Source organism: Pristis pectinata, chromosome 33, assembly GCF_009764475.1.
Source record: "Pristis pectinata isolate sPriPec2 chromosome 33, sPriPec2.1.pri, whole genome shotgun sequence".
Classification (NCBI taxonomy): Eukaryota; Metazoa; Chordata; class Chondrichthyes; order Rhinopristiformes; family Pristidae; genus Pristis; species Pristis pectinata.
This window is the reverse complement of record NC_067437.1, coordinates 15,981,556-16,004,273: the sequence shown is the minus strand read 5'-3', so window position 1 is coordinate 16,004,273 and position 22,718 is coordinate 15,981,556. Positions and strand designations below refer to the sequence as shown.

The window sequence follows — 22,718 nt, the reverse complement described above, 5'->3', positions numbered from 1 at the left end:
CTCTTAATTTCATTTTGTTGTTCCCACCAGCATCATCCCCATCCTGATCCCAGCCTCCAGCTTCCAACTTGTTTTCAGGCAGTGGGGTGGATGTTGATGGGAACAGCGAAAGGAAATTAAGAGAATATTTCCCATTTCTTCTGTGCCTTTTGTGTCAAGAAAACTAATAATAGTAATAATGCACAAAACTAACCCCCCCATTAATGACAGAAGAAACTAGTAGGGATGGTGATTAATGGTGTATATTTGGGCAAAAGGTCCGTTGTAAATTCGTGTTTAATCCTGAGCATTAACTTCCATTTGTTGGTTTCAGAATGGAATTTTTCCTCCCGATCTAATGTTCTAAACTGGCAGTTTTTAATGTGAGTTATCTTCAAGTTCCAATGCATCACAGTGGAAAAGATTTGGGCAAATGAATATCAGTTATTGACATATAATCTTAAAATAGACAGATTTAAACTTCTTTAGCAAAAGTACTGATTATTTGTACATTTATAAGTAGTCAATTCCAAAAGCACAATTGCCTACAATTTCATTAAAATTGCTTAATTTATATTGAATAGTTTGAATCTTCTTTAAATGACTTAAATGAACAAGACTAGACTAAATTTAGGTGGGTCTCTCTTCAACTGTAGTCATTTTTCATAAACATTTAAGATACTGTGCCAAGTTTATTTTGGTGGATGTGTTGCATAATTGATTCAAGCTGTGTTTTGAACTGTAAGCTTGGGGGAGGGAGACTATTCAATCAGACTAGCCATGTTCAAAATTATGTTGTTAGACTCCTAACAGGAAATTTTGTCAACTATGAAAAGCTGTCAACTACAGCTTGAAACTTTCCAGTCTAGCACCCTTGGGACCTGATTGGTGCTGGACCACAGAAATTACCCACGATCATCTCCCTCTGATCAGGGGAACTGTTTTTAAGTATAGTGAAACAGTTGTGAGAAATGGAAGCTGGAGGGCTCCGTGAACTGTCTGTGACCCAGAGTTTCAGTAAGTCAGAAATACTGTTGGGTGAGATCGCCAAAGATTCACTGGTAAGTTAATTAGCTACAGATTACTACAGATCTTAATTTTAGATCAGAGTTGGATCTTAGTTAGAATTAATTAATATAGATCTGTACTATATTCAAAGCATGCCGGACCATAGAATTTCAACCAGTAGTGAAGGTATGCAAGTGCTTGGACTTGTACATCCAAGCTAAGTTATTAGCATTGAAAAATTTAGAGATCTTGCAACCAACATCAGAGTGTAGTGTAAGTTTAAAGAGCTATTTAAAGAAGAAACGGCTTCATACTGGATTGATATTCTAATTCCAAATAGATAAAATGAGACTCTTTATAATTGAATTATTTACTTAAATTTATCAATATCACGTGATATGATATGCCATCACAATCATAGACAGAAATGAAGTTCTACTGAAATGAGAGAGTCCAGAATTTAAAGCTCAAGGTGTTGCAGGCAATCCAGAAGAGATGCACTAGGATAATTCCTAAGGTGAAAGGGTTGTCCATCAGAAATGCCTAAATAAACGTTAGACCTATATTCTTTGAAATTTAGAAGAATGAGGAATGATCTTATTGAATCATCAGATCTTAAGAAGGAATGATAAGGTAAATGTTTAGATGTTTCTACTAGTGAGAGTCCTGAATGAGGAGACATAATTTCATAAGGGGCAGTCATTTAAAATTGAGGTGTACAGGAATTCTCGAAGGTGGTGAATCTCTGGAATTTCTTGGAGAGTTTGAAGGCTAGATTGCTGGAGGTACTTAAATAGTAGATAAATCAAATCTCTGAAAGATTGGACAATTGAGGGCTGTGGAACTGACATGAGGAGTTAGTGCCTGGAGCAAATCAGCTATGATCATGTTGAATAGCAGGGCAGATTTGCAGTGCCAAGTAGCTCATTCCCGCTCTTGTTTGTTTGTGTATCTCTGTAAATTCCTTCCATCCTTTTTTAGTATCCAAGACTAAAAATGTACCTAGCAATTGGATCCTGATTTTTAATCTTGCTCCTTTCTAAATTCTCATCCTTTCATTTGTTGGAAGCAGTGCCAATCTTGATGTGACCCAGTTTTTCATAACCTATTTTACTAATAGCACAAGGATAACTGAAATTTATTAGCTGTTAGGTTGTTTTGACATTTACTTAGAATTTTAACAAACACTAACGTTCCTTCACTGTGCTTGCTAATGGAACAGACCTTTAAAGAGAAAATACGCTAAGTAGCGATAGCATAATATGATAAAATACTCAAGGCCATTCAGCTAATAATACTTATGTCGGTTCTATGATAGAATAACCAGTCAGTCCACTCTTTTTCCAGAATCCTGCAGCTTTCCTGTATCATACAAATCTAATTCTCTTCTGAAAAATAGTTGCTCTTTCCATCATGCTTATAGATAATTCATTATCGATCATTCATAACACATTGAGTAATTTCACCCATTTTGCCTCATTGCTTTATTTTTGAACTGTTTATGATGACCTAGAGTATTCCTATGTTTATAGTTAACAATTGCAAACCTTGTGATATTGCCTTTATTTTAGGATTTCAGTTTTCTGTCACGTTGATAGGCTTGCTTTTCATTATTTAGGAAGTACTCTCCATTTTTTCATGTTGTAGTTGTACAAAACATTGGTTAGACTGTTGGTTTTCCTAATTTCCATATGGCACAGAAGGAAGCCATTCGGCTCATCAAGTCTATACTGGCGCTTAGAGCAATCCCATTACCCCCACTAATTTTCCCTGTAAACAATTTACTTGAACTCCCAAATCTTACCACCCACCTAAAGAAGGTTGAATTTGCAGTGGTTAATTGATCCACCAATTTGCACATATTTGACATGTCACAGGAAGAATGTGTAAACTCCACAAAGACAGCATCAGAGGTCAGGACTGAACTGTGAAGCAGCAGATCTTGTAACTGTGCTGCTGTACCACACCATAATTTTATAAAATTACCTACGTTTGGGGAAAGTTCCATTAGTTTCCAATACAGCAAATGTAGTTCCTTTATTCAAAAAGGGAGAAACTGAAATCAGGAAACTAGAGGCTGGTTAGCTTATTTGTCATATAGAAAATCTTAAATTTTATTAAGGATAGCAGGGCACCTAAAAAAAATTCAAGACAATCAGCAAAATCCATCTTTTTAAGAGAAGTTGTGTTTGACTGATTTTATTGGAGTTCTTTGAAGAAATGTGCTGTGGATAAAGGAGAACTGGTGAATGTTCTGTACTTGACTATGTTTGATAAGGTGCTGCAACAAAGGTCATTGTGGAAAATAAATGCTTATGGTATAGGTGGTAACAGGTAGGAGGTGTAGATAGAAGGTTGGCTGGCTAACAGGAAATGGATCTTTTTCTTTGGTTAAGTGAGTGGTGTGCCATAGGAAATGGTGCTAGGACTTCAACTTTTTACACTTTATATAACTGACTTGTAGGAAGGGATCAAAGATATAGTTGCTAAACTTACTGACAACACAAAAATGAGTAGGACAGTCAGTAATGAAGAGATTAGAGGCTACAAAGGGCTATTGATAAGTTAAGTGAGTGGGTAAAGATTTGAAAAATGAAATTTATTGGAAAATTACACGGGCAGGAAACATGAAAATGAAACATTATCTAAGTGGTGAGAGATCGCAGAGGGATCTGGCTGTATGATTTGTCAAAGGGTAGTATGCAGGTACAAGTTGTTAGGAAAGATAATTGAACATGGCTATTTTTTGGCAAGGGTATTGAGTACAAAAGTAGAGAGGTTATGTTTCAGTCACATAGTACGGTATTGATCTTTTTTTTAAGGAAGTTGTTTAATGGAACTTTACTAGACATGCCTGGAATTGCTGAGTTGTGAGAGAAGATTGGACAGGCTAGGCTTGTATCTGTTGGAGTTTGGGGGTGGGGGGTGTGGTGGGTGGGGGTGGAATCTTGATTGAAGCAAATGAGATCTTGACAAGTCTTAACAGGATGTGAAGAGGATGTTTCCTTATGGGAGAATCTAGAATAGAGGGTTACTTTTTAAAATTAAAGGGTTGCTCTTTTCAGATGGAGATGAGGTGAATTTTTTTTGAGGGTCAAGAGTCTTTGGAACTCTTCCTCAAAGGGCAGTGGAAGCAAAATCTTTGAATATTTTTAAGCCAGAGACAGTTAGGTTCTGGATAGGTGAGCAGATAAAAGGTTACCACAGGCAGACGTTGCAATCAAATCAACCATTATCTTATTGAATGGCAGAGCAGGTCTGGGGGTCAAAGTAACCTGCTTCACCACTTAAATTTTTGTACGACTGCAATAACTAGTTTCTCCCTCTTCCTCTCAGTTTTCCTTTCATCATGTCCCTCACTTGGCATCAGGTACACAAAAAAGATGACTGCTTATACCCCTAATTATTGAATTTCCTAAATGTACTACATTTCTCTCTTTTAGATATGCCCCAAAATTTTATGGTAAACTTTGTCTTTTTGAGAGTCCTTGAACATATTCTGACAGACAGCAAGCTCATTGTGTGTGGCTGTAATTGGTTCCTATAGATCTATGATCTTGCATTGCCTTAATTCCTGCAACTGCAGAAAATTCTCTGCTGATGGGCTCATTGAGGTGTTAGCTGTTGGGAGTATGGTCATAATGACAGTGGGTGAGATTGTCTCCATTCTGGACTTGTATGTTCATTTGAGCCACCCTCAGAAGTGATTCTGGTTGTTAGTCTGGCCCTTTAACACAAAATTGTACGGCACTGAGCCAATTGAATTGAGACTTGTTGCTATTCTTATTTATTTTGCTAATGTGTAAAAGGAAATTTCTAAATAGTATAAAGATTCTGTTCTGTGTAAGAGTTTAGCCTGTTAATGAAAACTGTTTCATTACAATGGCTATTTGGAGTTCAAATTGGTGATGATTAATCTAACTTTGCTCTGAGTCACATGTCCCTGATCGGCTGTCCGTGTTTCTTCATGTGATGCTAATTCTTATCACTGGTGTGACAGCATTGCTGTTTCTCCCATTTCAGTTAGACTGTGAGTAGTAAAGTTAAATTTCTTGAAGCTAGTTGTGGCAGCCCCATAGTTTCATAGAAACTTCCTTGGTGGAATTAAACAGCTCCTTTTTGCCTTTGCTTTTCTAAGGTGGAATATGTTTCTATTAGTCTCTGACACGAGACTTTGTGTTCAGCTCCAGGATTAACAGTCAAAATGATGAATGGCAACAGCAAAAAATAATCAAAGCAGCAGGCAAGTTGATGAGTCTTCTGAGACTACCACCGCATCTATGCCAACGATCATGCCTATTGATATTAATCCCACTTTCTGTATTAATTTCATATCCCCCTCTGCCATGCTCATTCAAGTATCTGTCAAGATGTCTCTTAAATATTATTGCTGTTCTCGTCTCCACCATCACCTCTGGCAGCTCATTTCAGACAAGGTAGTTGGTATTTGTAAAGTTTACCCCTCAGATCCCTTTTTAAATCTCCTCTCACCTTAAACTTATGCCCTCTAGTTTTAGACTATCTAACTATGCTACTTTTAGGTAACAATCAATCATCTATCAGTCTCAGACTTAATTTTAATTATTAACCTAGTATTACTTGCCCTTTGTGTGGGTGTTCTTTCTTTTGGATGTAGAGCATTGTGTCTTTTTGGGTGTGGAAATGGTACTTAGACATTTTACTTCATGTCCTTAATCTGTTTGTACCACTGCAAAGTAGGAGTTGATTTAATTCTGGTAAATTTTGAATATTCATAACTCAAAATTAGAATCTCTAATCATTTACCATTTGTTTTGTTGAATTTTGTGTAGTTTCTGGGCACTTTGCTTGCTTTTGCATTTGATATATTGAAAATATATGGGAGTTTGGAAAAATTGAGAGTAATTTTGACTTTTAGAGTTTTTTTAAACAAAGTCAATTTTAGTCAGGTCTTTGCTGCCAGGGTAAGTGTAAAATGTATGTATCCTTTAAGATGATTTGGAAGGAGTTGGGGTCCTGAAAATAACAACCAATTTGTCTGCACTTCCTATAATTGCAGTAAAGCAGTCTTTTGTTTGTTTATTCTTACTCAGCTGTAGGAAAGGGTAATAGTCACAAAAGAGACATCTGTGAATTTTTGCTTTTAATGGGCACTCCCAAGATGTAAAATAACCCACAAAACTGTTAATATTGTGTTTTTATCAATAATAGAGATGGAATCTAGTCACAGAATTATTTAAGCAACCCAGGTCAATTGTTTACCCTTAAGAGTTTATACAGCTGCATGGTATCAAGATGTTTGTTGCGCTGATCAAGATTTTGTTTTAGAATCAAGGATGAGGCATTTTTGACTTTAAATCCCCAGTGTCAGTTTCATACATCAAGTGGCTGAAGGTTGTATCCAGTCATCTACTGAATAAAAATGACATTGGGACTTGTTCCCCTAAATCCCTCACCCCTAATCTGTAATCTCCATTGGCCACATTATTTATACTTTGACATGTAAGTAGTGTTAATGATCAGTATGCAACCCATCATGCTAACCATTAATAAGTAGCTCAGTCTCTGTATAACCAAAAAAGGCACTTTAACTTGTGCATCATGGCTTTTCTTCAAGGTAGTGAATTAAGTGTTCAGCAATCTGTGGTGACAAAGGTTGTTAATATTTAGCTTAAACAACATGCTTTTGAAAAGCTCATTGAAAGTTACTATTTTAACATTGTTACTAATCAGGTTTTAGATGGTTTTAATATTTTCAGTCACTACTTGCATATTTACAATTGTGTATGTGTAATAGAAGTTGATTTCTTTTTTTAAAAAAAGAAAAACTAAAGACAGTATTTTTGAGTTCCAGTATATAATTCCATGTTTGAGATAAGTGTTGCCTGCTGATTACAATTCAGGTTTGAACCACCTGTTTGCATTGGAGAATTGTTATAAGACTTGGGGTAGATGTTTAATAGCAATATTGACCCTAGCCGGGGCAAAATGGGAAAGCACCAAGAAAAAGGTGAACAAAGCATCAATAATTAATATTTAATTTGCTTCATTTCAGATCGTGAGGACCAGTCAATCCTATGCACGTGAGTGTTTGCTTTCTTTTTCTGGATACATTTTTTAAACAATGATTTCATCAGTTGCAGTTTGTTTTGTCTAGTTTTCCATGTTGCAGGAAATGAAATTGGGCTTCTCTTTGCAAAAAAAAGAAGTAAAGTACATGTATAATGTGGATATCTCCTCTACGAAATCCTCATGTAAAAGCCATATTTCAGAGTTATTGCATTACTTTTGTGTTTCTCTCAAACAGTGGGTAACTTTTAAAAGGTGCCCCTCGTGTACTGTGGATATCTTTTGTCGCACCATTACATCTGGTTGTTTTCTCAATCTAAGAAATCAATGAAAAATTTAAGGTGAGGTTATGACTACTACAAGAGAAGATGATCTTGCAAGGATGTATTGAATAATTTTTGACAGGAAAGTTAGAGCTGTTGAAAATACAGACACTACTAGTAGAACCTCTGGGGTTGATTCTCGTAGAACAAGGATTGACATGAAGCTAGTTTTATCAGAAACTTCAGGTAGAGCAATGTTGGTCTTGTTGATTTGGAGCCTTTACCATTATGGGAGTTATTGTTTTCAATCGAATCACAGCTAGCTCTGACACCTTGACGATGATTCTTTTAGCATGTCCATTTTGTGAGTAAAGGAGAGGATCACCATATTTGCTTGAGCCCAAGAGAGATCATTCAGTGGTGTTATGTTCTGAAAAGTTGTGATTTTTTTTCTTTAAACATATGATTAATCCAGTTATCTGAACGATGCTCAATCTCTGGTGATATGATTGTGTTCTGACATAGGCGATGGCTAAATGGCCACTTTCTATGCTGTCTGTGTCAGAACATTCCCCTCCTCCCACATGTTTCTCAGTAACACATTCTCGCTCACATACATATCAACTCCACCCTGATTCTCCTATCATCCATTTACATGAGTGCTAATTTACAGTGGCCATTTTAACCTCCCAACCAACAGGTCTTGGAATGTGAGAGGAAATTTTGAGCATGGAGGGAAACCTATACAATTACAGGGTTAGTAAGCAAATTCCAAATGTCTCCCAAGCTTAGGATCAAACCTAGGTTGCTGGAGCTGTGAGATGGCTGCACTTGCTGTAGTGCCCCTTTGCTGTCCATTGGTTTCCAGACCAGACGTTCTCCAAGTATGGTCCAACATCCGTTTATTTTCAAGTGTATGTGGCTGTGAAGATGTGGTTCAGGTAATCTAAATGTTTTGTAGTTAATCTGTTTTAAATTCTATGAAAAGCTTTTGTTCTTTTACAATATTTGTATGTTTCTCAAAGGTGAATTGATGGTACTGGCAGTTCCCCAAAATGCATTTTTAATTGAAGGCAATTCCCTTTGTTATAGTTAACAATCATTTAATTCTGTTTTAACTTTCATGCACTGAAGCCATGGCATTGTTAAAATGCAAATGCTTTCCTTTACAGAGGAGAATCTGGTGCTGGTAAGACAGAAAACACCAAGAAAGTGATTCAGTACTTAGCTCATGTTGCCTCTTCACATAAGTCTAGAAAAGAACAGGTAAGTTTCTTTTATCTAGGATGCAGTTGAATGGTTTTGATAAATTGGTTTAAATCTAGTCATTGTAATAATTTTATTAATCCATATGATATTTATTTCAAAATGTACAATACTAAAATTGTGATCAATCTGTTTCTGTTAAATTTTATTTTATTGAAATTATGACTTTGAACAAATTGTAGTTTAACTTTTCATAAGTGCCTGTTGGGTTGTTAAATCCCTTTTAACAAAATAAATTCTTGAAAGTTTCTTACAATGTTTTGCATGCAGTTGATAACACTTTCCCCCTTCAACATTTGCAGCAGTCTACGGTGTTAGCATACGTGAGTGGGTTATTATAATTTGATTTGCATATTCTGCACTTTTTATGCATTTATATACAGATCTGTTGGCTGTGTGGGGGAATTTTGAAGCTGCTTCAATTGGTTTCTGAAATTGATTTTTGGTTAATAAAAATTCTTGGTGTGCAACTGCCCCTTGATTGAACAAATGCTTAGATTCAAAGATATAAGAGTTGTAGTTTGGTGTGTTTGCTTAATAGTACTTTCTGTTAAAGTGGGATTAAGCAAATGCAATTATAATCTTGAAGTAGTCATTGAAGGAAAAATTGTGATTTTTAAATTGGTATGGAATAATTTGATTGCATTTGGTCTAGAAAATACTATCTTTGATTTGCATAGTCTAATTTTAAAATGTGGTCTAACTTAATACCAGCATGATTGTCCCAGCAGTCACTGCAATGGAAAACATTTCAAATTTCAGAAATTGTTTTTTTTTTCTGGACAATTGTCTAGTTTGGATGGGTTTGGAAGCAAATTACAGCTCAGATCTGTATATTATTTATGTTGCATGCTTTGGGTGTAAAGGTGGTGTAAGTGTTTCTTAAAAGTTCTGTTTAAAATGGAGGTGTTTGCATTTGTCAGAATGTTTTAATAACTCAATTGGGATGTTTCCCATCCTGAGAGAATCTGTCTTTCCAGTCTGGGAAGTGATTGGGAGCTCTTTAGTACAAAATGAAATGCATTAATATTAAAAGTTTTTCCAAAACTCTCTTCCGAAAATATATTTTAAAAAAAACTATCATATTCTGGAAAAGGAGCAAATCAAAGTATTCAACTAGGAAAATGCTTCTTCCCCACCCCCCACATAAGTTTTACTTATTTTTGTAACTTGTGGTTTTATTATCTGCTGATGTAAAATTTTGGAGAATATTTTTAAGACTAAGTTGTTTCCTCTCCAGAATATTGTCTTAGTTTTTGCAACCGTAGACAAGTTTGTCCCTCCGGCCAGAAAAGGGATATTTTTCACATCTTTTTGAAGTAAAAACGAGTCCTTCAAATGCAAGTTCTTCATGTCACAAATTTATTATTAAATGAGCAGTTAAATATCTATCAATTGAGTCTAACTTTATTAAACAAACAAATTTAAGGTCAAATTGATTTTGACTAACTACCTTTTACTCCCTTTAATCAAGATTTTGCAGCAGTTACCTCCCAGTTAGTGTTCCATTTAATCACTACAATGAGTAGCACAAACATACAGTATGCCTGCATTATAAGTTTTTTGTTTCACTGGATTCCACCCCCCCCCCCCCCAAGCATTTCACAGGAAATAAATTTTTAAAAATTCCTCAATTTTATTTTTGCTTCTAAAAATATAAATTGTCCAGGTTATATAATTTTGAGTGCCATTTATCAGGATGAGTCCATATAGTGAACACCAATCTTGAGGCGCAGAAATTTAATGATCGCTCAGAATGCAATTCTGTGTCGCTGTTAATTGTGCTGTATTAATTGTGCGCGTATTTCTATGTAAAACTGAAGTCTCACCATTGCATTGTAGAGCTGCAATAGTGTACTAACCACCAATTGATATCACCACCAAAATGGGTGGAATAAATCTGTTTGTGGAATAAATTACTTCATATCTAAATCCTGGAAGTCACTGCAACAGAATACTTTTAATTGCCAGAAGGGCATTATTATTTTGAAATGTCAAATTTTCAGCAGTTCAAATTTGGTTCATTTCAAGGCAAATTAAAATGTCTTTTAGATTGCTTTACAGCTCTACTAGATTGAACAGTTTCTATGTCTTGCTTCTTACCTGCCTAACTTAGCACTAATGCTAAAGAAAGCTACTGACCTATTTTAACAATGTTATAAATGGTGGAATTGATTAATAATTGGTGTCTCAGTGTGTTGTTCATTACATGTTTTAAAAATAAGTATGGCACACCTCAGATTAGGGGGCTGAGTTTCTTCCTTCCTGTGGTAATACTTTCACACCCTGTAATCTACAATTTTTTTCACATACTTCTATGAAAGCCATAAATGGAGATTGGTCCTTTATTCAAAGAAATTGAGTGAAGCCTAGTATCTGAATCTTGGTTTATGTTGTGATATTGCAAAGACTCTCAATTACAAGATTCCTCTCCTTGCATCAGAATCAAGTTCATGTTCATCAAATGAGCTTCATTATCTGTGGCCAGATTAAATCTTCATGAATGTCTGTTTTTTTCCAATCTTAAATTTTGGGTGTGTGTAAGAACATCTATGTAGCTGGTGTCAACACCCACAAACTTGGATGCTCCTAAGTGTATTTTGTGGATTACTTAAGATCAGTATTCTTGAATCAAATGAAATTTGCGTGGATATTAGTTGGAAAATTCCCAGAATTAAAGTGGTATGTTTGCTTATTTTAAGTAAGCCCTCCCCTTTACCTAATGAGGAACTGGTAAATTGTGTGCTTAGTGAAGCAGCGGTTTAAGTGTGATATTAAAGTGTGTTAAGAGTTTACAGAAAAACAAAAAGACGTTTGCCATCTCTGAATTGCTGAAGGGGTAGTGGTGAGATGAAAATCTTGCAGTTTCAAATAATTGTAGAGAACTTTGGACTTTGATGCTATAATAGCCTAATAGAAATAATGGTATTGATTTGTCATGAGGGTCTAAACCTGTCATCTACATAAATGATGAAAGTAGAAATTTCATTGCTGGCATGGAATAAATCTTGATACATGCCTATCAAATACTTCAAGGAAGAACTTTCCTGCCTCATTTAATTCCATAAATATTTTTTATAAACTTGTATATTATTCTCCCTGCCTCCATCTTGTGTTTCAATGCCATCTGCTTAAAAAGAGGGACATCTTTGTAAAGCTGTTAGTCAGGAAGTTGCCCAGTGCTCATTTGGAATTGCATCTCTTCTCTCTTGTCTCTTCCTCTTTAACCCTTCCTCCTCCCCACCCTCTGCAAAAAAAAAATTCCGATAATGACACTGCCACAACAGTACTTCTGCTGAATTTTGATATCTAGCTTGAAAAGCCTATCTGATTATTAATAACCAAAATTCCAAATTTTCCTAGATTCTTTCTGCTCATTATTCCAGTTAAATGTTTGCATGCCCTTTCAAGATGACCAAAAGCGCACATTTATGCCCTCAAAGTAGTCAGCTGTTATTTCTAAAAGTCTTTCATGTTGCATCAAAGTTGTTGTTTATCTGTAAATGATACTTAAAAGTCTGCATTTCTCTGAAGTTCTGTTTGGAAAGCAGATGTTCCAAAACTAATCTAAGTAATGATGTGATTACAGGGAGAGCTTGAGAAGCAACTACTCCAAGCGAACCCTATCCTCGAAGCCTTTGGTAATGCAAAAACTGTGAAAAATGACAACTCTTCTCGATTTGTGAGTATTATGTCTAAGGCTAGTAAACAACAGCACAGGCATAGTTTCAGAAAAGGTTTTAAGTGACTTTTTTGTTGTTTCTTAGTTTTGTGGCTTTATTTCCTAAAGTATCTTGTGCTACAAATCTGTTTGTGAAAATATCCGAATGAAAATGGAGCCAAAGCAAACAACATAAAATCTTGAAGGTCTGTATTCTTCTGAAGTGCGTACTTCCAAGTGTTTAACTTTGTATATCTTTTTTTAATGTACAGGGTAAATTTATTCGAATCAACTTTGATGTAAATGGCTACATTGTTGGAGCCAATATTGAAACTTGTATCCTTTACAACAATGAAAGGCTGAAAAGACGTTCTTTGAAATGCATAATTACCTCGAATTGGGATACAGACATTTAATATGTTGCCCATTGTAGCTGCAGCAAGTTTTGGTGTTTTGAAATTTGGCACATCTTTGCTCATACAGGGTTTTGAACTTTGAAATATTGATGTGGAATCTGAGCTTTTTGGAGCTCCAATTTATTGCACTTGGTATCTCAGAATAAAAGGGGGAGGAAGCTTGTCTTTGAAATTTAAAGCAAATATTTTACCTAGCTGTATTTTATTTCAGGGTGGGGGGTGGGTGGAAGGCTTTATCTAGCGCAAAAAAAAATTTGAAGAATAATTTTGGAATATATTCAATGAAATTTTGGAGTAATAGAAGGAAGAATTTGTCGGGAAGGGTGGCATTTTCAATCATGGACAAACTGGGGCATTCAGATGAAGGAGGGATTTGAATTGATTTGAATGGAAGTAGAACAAGGGAAGGATTGTAATTGGGAATTGCTACAAATTTCAGTGGCAAAAGCATGAGGTTGATTGTTGTTGTACATCAGGAAGTCAAATGATTAAGGAAATTTTAATTTCCTCAGTGTTAAAGAACAACAAATGTAGAATGAGCCAAGCCAGAAAATTTGAAGAATGAATCATGTTTTTGTTTTACAGTACATCATTATCCATGTTGCATTGCTATCAGGGTGAAGTAAACAAAGAATATTTTGAAGCCATTAAAATCAAAAAGCAGGGCTCAATTGAGCCTTCAAATACAGTCCTATATACAGTTACGTGGTTCCTTTTTTAAAATTTTACAGATTGTTACTAAATTCACAGATTCATAGAATAACAAAACACAGGCTATCAAAACGCACTGACGCTGTAGTTGATCCCACTTCTAAGGATTTTTCCTATATCACTTCATTTCTTTTCAGTCAAAGAATGTGGGCTTTGCAGGCTAAGCCAGCATTTAATTGCCCATCCCTAGTGTCCTTGAGAAAGTGTGCTGTCATCATTGAGGTGTGGTTATACCCATAATGCTGTTAGGGCAGGTGTTCCAGGATTTTGGCCTAGATGGTGAAAGAACAGCAATACAATTCCAGGTCAGAATGGTGTGTGGTTTGGAGGGTAACTTCCAGGTGCTCATATTTCCATGCTTTTGCCGTCCTTGTCCTTCCAACCGGTAGAGGTTGTAGGTTTGGAAGGTGCTGTCTAAGGAGTCTTGGTGAGTTGCTGCAGTGCGTCCTGTGGATGGTACAAACTGCTGCTACTGCGTGTCGGTGGTGGAGTGAGTAATGGTTGTGGATGGGGTGCCTGTCAAGTGGGCTGCTACATCCTTTATGGTGTTGAGCTTGAGTGTTGTTGAAGCTGCACTCATCCAGACTAGTGGACAGTATTTCATCACACTCTTGACTTGAACCTTGTAGATGGTTCAAATCAGGAGTGTGTTGGCTTTTTCTCCAAGTATTTACCCAGTTACCTTTTAGAATCTACTATTGAATCTGTATCCATTACCCTGGTTAGGTAGTGCTGTCAAAATACTAACTACTCATCCCTTTTTAAAAAAAAGCCTGTTATGTTGCCTACAATTGTTTGCAATTTAAGTTAAATCTGCACCTTCTGCAATTAGAAAAAATTTCATTTTATTTACTGTATTAAAATCCTGCAGCAGATTTCCTTTTTCTTTTCTAATACAAGGGAAAGGTCTCAGCTTCTCTGCCTTCTTTGATTTGTAATCCTGAAACCATTCTAATGAATCTCTTCTGTACCCTCTGCATGCCTTCATACCCTTTAAACTGTGGTGTTGAGATTTGAAACAATAGGTTAGTAGGGGTTAGCTTAACTTTCTGGATGTTATACTTTGTCTCTATTTAAAACAAAATTCATCATTCCACATGGCCTATCAATTGATTTGTTGGCCTGTCCTGTCATCTTCAGGGAATTGTGCACAAATGCACCTGCCTTTATTCTTGTACTCTTTCAGATTGTGTTGTTTAACACTGTCTTTCTCCATTCTTCCAAAATGTGTTGCCTCATCCTTAGTTACATTGCGCTTGCCTGTCTGTCCACTAATCCATCCTTCCTCTTGGAATCTATTATCTGCATGATTTGTTACACTTCCAAGTATGGTGTAGCACAATGATTGTGCAGCATTCTAGGGATCACTACTGCATACCTCCAATTCATGGAGAATAAGCTGATTACCTTGTTTTGAAACTGTATTACTCTTGGGGGTAGTACTATTTGTGTAAGTTAAGTAACTAAGTCTGAATACTATTCCAAATGAAACCATTCTGCTGTGGTTTTTAATTTTACCTAATAGCTATTTGCTGTAAGCAATCGAATTGTGACATTATTGTTTAGTTTTTTAAATACTCTTACGGTGGAGTTCCTTTAACTACTAACTTTCAGATTTGTTGGAAAAGTCTCGTGCCATACGTCAAGCCAAAGATGAACGTACCTTCCATATTTTTTATTACCTTCTGTCTGGGGCTGGAGAACACTTGAAGAGTAAGTTTGTATACATCAGTTTTATTCATGAAAGTTGTATGGTCCTCCTCAATCCAGCCAGTAGAGTTTGCATCATGGCATTAACCAAGTCTTGCATGAATTCATGGTTTTTGCCTCCACTGCCTTGAGCATAAATTGATTCCACAAATTGATCATCGTGTGAAAAGGTAGTTACCTACTATCCATCTTGAGCTACTATCTTAAATCTGTGTCATTAGTCTACTGGTGGTCATAAATTTGAAATAGTGTTCCGATCTTCTTTGTAGCTTGTTGCTTTGTACATCTAAGGATCTTCCTTTGCTTGCCTTTTCAAAGTAATTTATTAGACTTCTGGTGCTGTAATGTCACCACAGCATTATATAATTTGAGTATGACATTTTCTGGAGTGTGCTACTAAATTGTACACTGTAGTACTCAATTTGCTTTGCTGCTTTCTGCCCTTTTGCAACTAAATATGCTGGCATAGTAATTTGATCAGTTTTCAAGGACCTAATGAGTGTTGGGAACATTTTAAGATGATTAAATTGCTTCCTCAATCCTTGATATGAGCTATGAATTTGACCAGCTTGCATCAACCAAAGCATATAGGTTGACTTCACATCACAAGTGATTGTGTAAATGTAGAAAATAGGAGCAGGAGTCTCTTTAGGGCCTTTGAGACTCCTCCACCATTCAATATAATTATGGCTGATCCTCTGTCTCAATACCATATCCTACCTGCACGCTATATGCTTTGTCTTTTGTGTCTAGAACTTTTCTACCACCTCTAATATATTGTGACTTTACCTTGCTGCCTTCTGTGGTAGAGAATTATGCATGTTCACCACTCTTAGTGAAGGAGTTTCTCCTGTTCTGTCTTAAATATTTTAACACCCCCCCCCCACCCCCCATCCTGAGACTGAGACTTCAAAGCTCCTTGAGTGGCTGTGAAGCATCATGGGAAGTCTTGATTATGACAAGTGCTGTATAATTAAAATCTTCATTTTTAATACTGATGTGTGAAATATTTTTGATTGTAGATGATCTGTTATTAGAGGGCTACAATAACTACAGATTTATGTCTAATGGTCACATTACCATTCCTGGACAACAAGACAAAGAATTGTTTCAGGAGACGATGGAGGCTTTCCGAATTATGGGAATTTCTGATGATGAACTGATTGGTATGTATTGCTAAGTAATAAAAAATGATGTACGATTAAGTATATAGACTTGATTCATAGCAATAACATTTTTAATACAGTCCCTACTTGCATTGAGTAGCCAAAGAAATTTTTTCCGACAGACTTGTAGGATGTGCAAAAAATAATTTTAAAATTTAATTCTGGTGATGTGGGCATCTCTGACAAGATCAATGTATTTTGCCCATCTTTAATTGATCTGACTCATGACTCAACTTAACAGATGACTGTCAGTGTTGCTCTTTAGTCAGCATGAGATACTGTATGCATTTTATAATCCTAGGAGTTTACAAACTTGCAGAATGGCCTGACTCGTGAAAACTTAACATGGGGGCCATGTCTTTTTCAATATATTAATGAATTAATCCAGTGATCACTAGATGATATCTCATTCCCTGACTTAAATGCTACAAAGGTTTAATGACTTTCCTTTTTCCTTTTGCTTCCCAGCCATGTTGAAGGTTGTTTCTGCAGTACTTCAATTTGGGAACATAGTTTTCAAGAAGGAACGCAATACAGATCAAGCTTCCATGCCTGATAATACAGGTGAATAATAACAGTGAAACTTATGCTGATCGTACAAACAAGTAATCCCTTAATAGAGAAGCTTGTAGATTTTGAACTCTTCACCTTCATGTTCACAATATTCTGGTTATTGGTTATCTGGTATTTTCTGGATTGAAATGTGTACTCTTGAAAACAGCATAGGTTTATAAAAACATTGTAGTTTTAACACCACTTAAAACATTTGCATTTTAAATTGGCCATAGCTGTACATATTACCATATTGCTCTTTATAATATTTCATTATATAGTCTTGGCTTTGTTTACTTTGGTAGTGATGTTGGCTCACTAGTTTTCACCTTATCAAAATGCAATCATACTTATAAAACTTCTGTAATTGTACAGTTTATAGCTAAAGTTATCTTATTTGGTTTCTTCAATATTGTATGTACTGAATAGTATTATTTAGAATGCTGTCATATTGGACATTGTTTACCAAGGAAAACTATAGCATTTAGAAAGGCAAAGATCAAATGCAGTCAGCATAGAACTACTGTGGGGAAAATTGCGTCGGACAAATTTGAATTTTTGGGTGAGGTAACAAGGAGGGTTGATGACGAGAGGAAATTTCTGGTTTTGACTCGCCTCAACTTCCACTTTCCATGAACTTCATCTCATTCAAAGCTGCCCTTATTCTGACTAATACCAACTTCCATTCACTTTACAACCCTGTTCTTGCTGACTGAGCTGCTTTACGTGAATGTGATCTAATAAAAGATTGCCAAAGCACAGAAATATTAGAGTAGACGAACAAAAGCTTGGAAAAGAAAGCTGTCTCTTGAAGGCGGAATGGGAGAAGTTGTGGGTAGAAAGGTTTTTGATGGCCTTGGTAGCTGGAGGTACGCCTACCGATGTTGAAGTGGTAAAATTTGGGGTGGGTAAGAGGCCAGAGTTGTAGGAACACAGATCTGATGTTTTGGGGGCTGGAGCAAATGATAAATAGGGAAGTGGTCAATTGCCTAACCAGGAGCTTGTATAGATCAGCAAGCAATAAGAGTGCTAGGTGAAGTGGCAAATTAAGATGTGGACAGTTATGAGTTGAATGACCTTGAGTTTATGGAGAGTAGAAAGATTGTTATCCAGGAATACCTTGAAGTAGTCATATTGGAGGTAAGCTTATGCGGGACGGAGATTAATAGGTGATTTTGATAAATCTGTACTTCTGAGATCTGAAACTAACTTCTAGCCCCTCCAACTATTGATTCATAATGAAGTAAAATCACCATGGTAAATTGGTGTTTAAGTCAGGTATGTTTTCTTCACAGCTGCCCAGAAGGTCTGCCATCTGCTGGGAATCAATGTGACAGACTTCAGCAGGGCAATTCTCACTCCCCGCATTAAAGTTGGGAGGGATTATGTTCAGAAAGCTCAGACCAAAGAGCAAGTGAGTATTTACTTTGTGGGTTTTTTAAAAGCTAGATCAGAGTGATGGTAAAGTGCTAAAAATAGTTTGTTCCGAAGCTGCTTAAGTAATTTTGTTTACTATTTTCAGATTACACTTTCAGATAAGTTATTGTACCATGAATTTCACTGTTCATAGCCTTTCAGTTTATGTGAATAGAATGAATGCAGTTGGAACAGCATTACCTGCATGCTTCTAGAACAGCATAAATATAGCTATTATCTGGTATCTTGATTAGCAGAAACATTGCACAAGCACAATTTTAAAATAAGGCATACAAAAATTCATCAGGAGAAAATATGATGGAATCCTCACATGTCTTCACTTTGAGATATTTTTGGGAGGGAATATCTGACATGAGATGGTCGCTAGTAGCAGCAAGACAGGCACAGTAGTGTAGCGGTTAGTGTAACATTATTACAGTACCAGCGACTTGGGTTCATTTCCGGCTGCTGTCTGTAAGGAGTTTGTACGTTCTCCCCTTGTCTGCATGGGTTTCCTCCTGGTGCTCCGGTTTCCTCCCACATTCCAAAGACGTACGGGTTAGGAAGTTGTGGGCATATAATGTTGGTGCCGGAAGCGTGGCGACACTTACAGGCTGCCTGCAGAACACTATGCAAAAGATGCATTTCATTGTGTGTTTTGATGTACATGTGACTAATAGAAGATATCTTGTATTTTTAAGGTGCTGTAGATATGGCCAGTAAAATAATTTTTACAAGAGAAGGGCATTTTAGAATGAGTGCTATAAGTGCATTTCATAATTACTTATGGACCCATCTGAAATATCCTGCATTCTATTTAGAGACTGCTGCCAGGCAAGCATCAAGGCATTTTCACCACACATAAATGAACAAATGAGGATTCCCTTTTGTTTTAATGCATTTTATTCTTTTGAAAATGCTTATCCTTGGTTTGTGCAAGTTTTAATGTTTGAACAATGCTGATCAATGGCTACTGTGAACAGTATTGACAGGGAAAAAAAAAATCTTTTTCTGGCTGATTTGTTAATTTTGGGTTGACTGAAATTTGGGATCACCTTTCTTTTCTTGGTCGTGAATTTGCCTGCAGAATGGTTGCAACACAAAGCAGCTGTTTAGCTTATCTAGTAATTATGTGGCTAGTGAATTCCTCTGCCTCACTGCATTTACTTTGTCACATTTGGCCAAATAGGGAATTGATTTCGTTAAAACTCTCTACATATCTCGGAGATTGTTAGAATAGGTCCAGCATGACACATTATTTTGAAATGCTCTTGGTGACTTCCACTTTTTGAAGTACCTTCCATTTACTGGATTCAGTGGATCAGCCAATACTGAGGAACTTCGAAGATGTAAGCCACCTTTGAAACTGATCTAACATGGAAAGAAAACCAGCTGAAGTCAAATCTGGCATAGATCCAAATAGATATCAGTGTCATAACTTAATTGGATCTTGTTCAGTGAGCAGACCTGTAATGCTTGTAATCAGTGATCAAATAAATGTTGCTACCTGTGCTAGGTATCTACACCTCATTTTTAGTAATATTGCTAATTCAACAATCTTGCAAGGTCATAATTTCACATTTCACTGCTTCTGTCTTTGAGATGTTTTGGTTCAAAAGTTATTTTTACACTAATTTGGAAGTAACCAGTGCTTTGTGTATTTTGTTTGACTTCATTGCCTTAGGTTTTTAATCTAAATAGGATCATAAGAAAATATGGAATAAAGTAGGAATAGGCCATTTAGCTTATTGAACCTACTGCAACTTTCAGTTGGATGAGGCTGATTTTTTTTTTTAACCTCACTGCCACTTTCCTGAACTAACTGTATATTCCTTGATTCCCTTGTATTTAAACATAATAACTGACTGGATTTTTTTTTTCTGTATTCAGGCTGATTTTGCTGTTGAAGCTTTGGCCAAAGCCACTTATGAGCGTCTCTTCCGTTGGCTTGTTATGCGCATCAATAAGGCCCTGGACAGGACCAAGAGACAGGGTGCTTCCTTTGTGGGCATTCTGGATATTGCTGGCTTTGAGATCTTTGAGGTATTTTGGCACTGCACATCTAAAGCTTAGTATATTCAAGAAATTTCAAGGTTAGCAGTGGATTACTTGTGTAAAGACCAATTGCAGTAAAAATCCTATGTGTCAGTCTTAGAACTATACCTTGACTAATGTTGCTTGGATGCTTAGTCCCTGTAACTGAAGTAAGACAATTTCCCTTCAGTATAAATTGTAGGACCTCCCATCTCTGGCATATCTCAGCCATTCCACATCTGGAATGGTTAAGCGGGTGGTGGTGGGGATTAATGTACATTAGCTGCACAAGTATACAGTACATTACAGGCAACATAGAGCTTCTAGTGCCCAGTTCTAAGATAACCCACCTGACTTTGGTGAAGAATATGTAACCAAAGCCCCCAAGTGGTGGGCTGTTTGCAGTTAAGGGAATTGCTTTTAATGTTAGGACTGTAACATCTGTAATTGGATTTTGCATTAAGCTTTCAAAAAACTTTAGCGCTCTGGAATTGAGCAACCCTGTGACTTTCTCCCCCAAGTAATGCTCAGTAATAGGGTATTACAGGTAGGATCATAAATTTCATTATCATCACTCCCAGCTTTGATATAGTAATGTTTTATTACAGAACAAAATGCATTTTATCTTAATGTGAAAAAAGTCCGTGCCGCAATTTTCTGATTGCAAAGCCACGTCATTTGCATATGCGTCAAGAAATGCGGGTTGTAGAAAATATTTTGGGTTGTTTTCACAAATTCCATGAGTGCATTTTATTCCTTTTTCTCAAATAGAATTTACTCTAGACCAGTCTTCAGTGACTGTTGCCAAGACTAGCTGGGAGTACCACCAATCTTGGTGAATCCTGAAGGACGTTAATCTATCTGCTGCAAGTGCATCTACTAATAAGCGTTGGCAGGAATGACCACAAAAATAGTCCTTCTGCAGATCCCATCTTTATGCTAAGAGTACCTTCCATTGTGGTGTGGCCACCCTGCTATTCAGATTGGATCTAGCTGTTCAAAAGTGGGCATCCATGAGAACTGAATTCTACCACATTCTGCAACTGTGGTCCAGCAGATTTCACCACTGGGAACCCATCTCTGCACACTGTCCCACCTGCAATATGCACTCTATCCCATTTATTGGATGCATGGCAGCAAAGGCAAAAGATGCTGCAAGTAAGCAGAAATTCACTTGCACTACTTTCAAATTATTCACTCTTCCAGTGGGGAATTCCAGCAAGAATAAGCACCACTGATGGACTCCACATGGAGTCCAGTGGCACAGTGTAGAGACCAATTGTAATGCTATTTGTCACTTAGTAAGTCCAAACTTGTGCATTGGATGGGGTGTATGAAGATGTGAGATTTCAAGTCTTAATAGCTGAAAGCAATAGTTCTGGTTGGTACTGACAAACTCCAGTCAACAAGATATACCCAGGAAGAGATGGTGTGTTAACAATTTAATATTTAGCTGATCTGGGCTGTGGTCACTTATGCCAGGTGAACATGGAACACAACCTGTAGGTTGGTATGTAGTGCCAACTTCCTCTCTGGTCCCTTCTTGATAACATTTTTTGTACTTTTGCAGTTGAACTCCTTTGAGCAATTGTGCATCAACTATACAAATGAAAAGCTGCAACAACTCTTTAATCACACTATGTTCATCCTGGAACAAGAGGAGTACCAGCGAGAAGGAATTGAATGGAACTTCATTGATTTTGGCCTCGACTTGCAGCCTTGCATTGACCTAATTGAAAAATCTGTGAGTTATTTATTCCCTCGTTACTTTGACTTACTTTCCTAAAGTATATTGGTTTTATTTTTCCTACAATTGTATTGTTTTCAGGCTAGTCCTCCTGGCATCCTGGCTCTGCTTGATGAAGAGTGCTGGTTCCCCAAAGCCACTGATAAAACATTTGTGGAGAAGGTGATGCAGGAGCAGGGAACCCACCCCAAGTTCCAGAAACCTAAACAGCTGAAAGACAAGGCTGATTTCTGCATCATACATTATGCTGGAAAGGTAACTTGAGCCAAAGCTCCTTGGGACTGTTTTAATTAGTTTAAGGTGTCAATGTTACTATTTGCAAAAGGAAATCCTGTCATTCAGTTGCCATTTTGCTGAATTATTTTCACGTTGGTTGTGCTTATTGTGCTCTTGTATAAAATGGATGAAGTTGCAATATAAATACCAGACTTATGACTAGGGCTCAACAGTTTTAAATAAACTGTTTAATAGTTGGTTTACCTCAATATTATGTATATGTATTTACATAAGGTATCTTTTTGCAATGCAGGTAGATTACAAAGCAAATGAATGGCTAATGAAGAACATGGACCCCCTTAACGATAACATAGCCACGTTGCTGCACCAGTCTTCCGATAAATTTATAGCTGATCTTTGGAGGGATGGTATGTTTAAAATTTGAAATCAAGGATTTTATTCTCTTTATTGTAACTTGCCTTCAGTAATTTTCTTTCCAGGGGACATAGCCTTTTCTTATGTTTC

At 36.6% G+C, this 22,718-nt stretch overlaps 1 protein-coding gene across 3 annotated transcripts in view; it reads left to right on the top strand.

Moving 5' to 3' along the window:
- The window catches only part of LOC127585631 (myosin-9-like), a 132,994-nt gene that overhangs the window by 65,961 nt on the left and 44,315 nt on the right, over positions 1-22,718 (top strand). For 2 of the 3 annotated variants that reach the window (XM_052043243.1, XM_052043242.1), the window contains exons 4-16: positions 7,022-7,049; positions 8,471-8,564; positions 8,867-8,887; positions 12,154-12,246; positions 12,498-12,561; positions 14,967-15,065; positions 16,085-16,228; positions 16,697-16,792; positions 18,076-18,194; positions 20,087-20,239; positions 21,801-21,974; positions 22,059-22,232; positions 22,507-22,621. In XM_052043243.1, coding sequence (XP_051899203.1) covers positions 7,022-7,049; positions 8,471-8,564; positions 8,867-8,887; positions 12,154-12,246; positions 12,498-12,561; positions 14,967-15,065; positions 16,085-16,228; positions 16,697-16,792; positions 18,076-18,194; positions 20,087-20,239; positions 21,801-21,974; positions 22,059-22,232; positions 22,507-22,621 — 1,374 coding nt within the window. The remainder of the gene's footprint in view (positions 1-7,021; positions 7,050-8,470; positions 8,565-8,866; positions 8,888-12,153; positions 12,247-12,497; positions 12,562-14,966; positions 15,066-16,084; positions 16,229-16,696; positions 16,793-18,075; positions 18,195-20,086; positions 20,240-21,800; positions 21,975-22,058; positions 22,233-22,506; positions 22,622-22,718) is intronic. The other variant, XM_052043244.1, reaches the window with a different exon arrangement.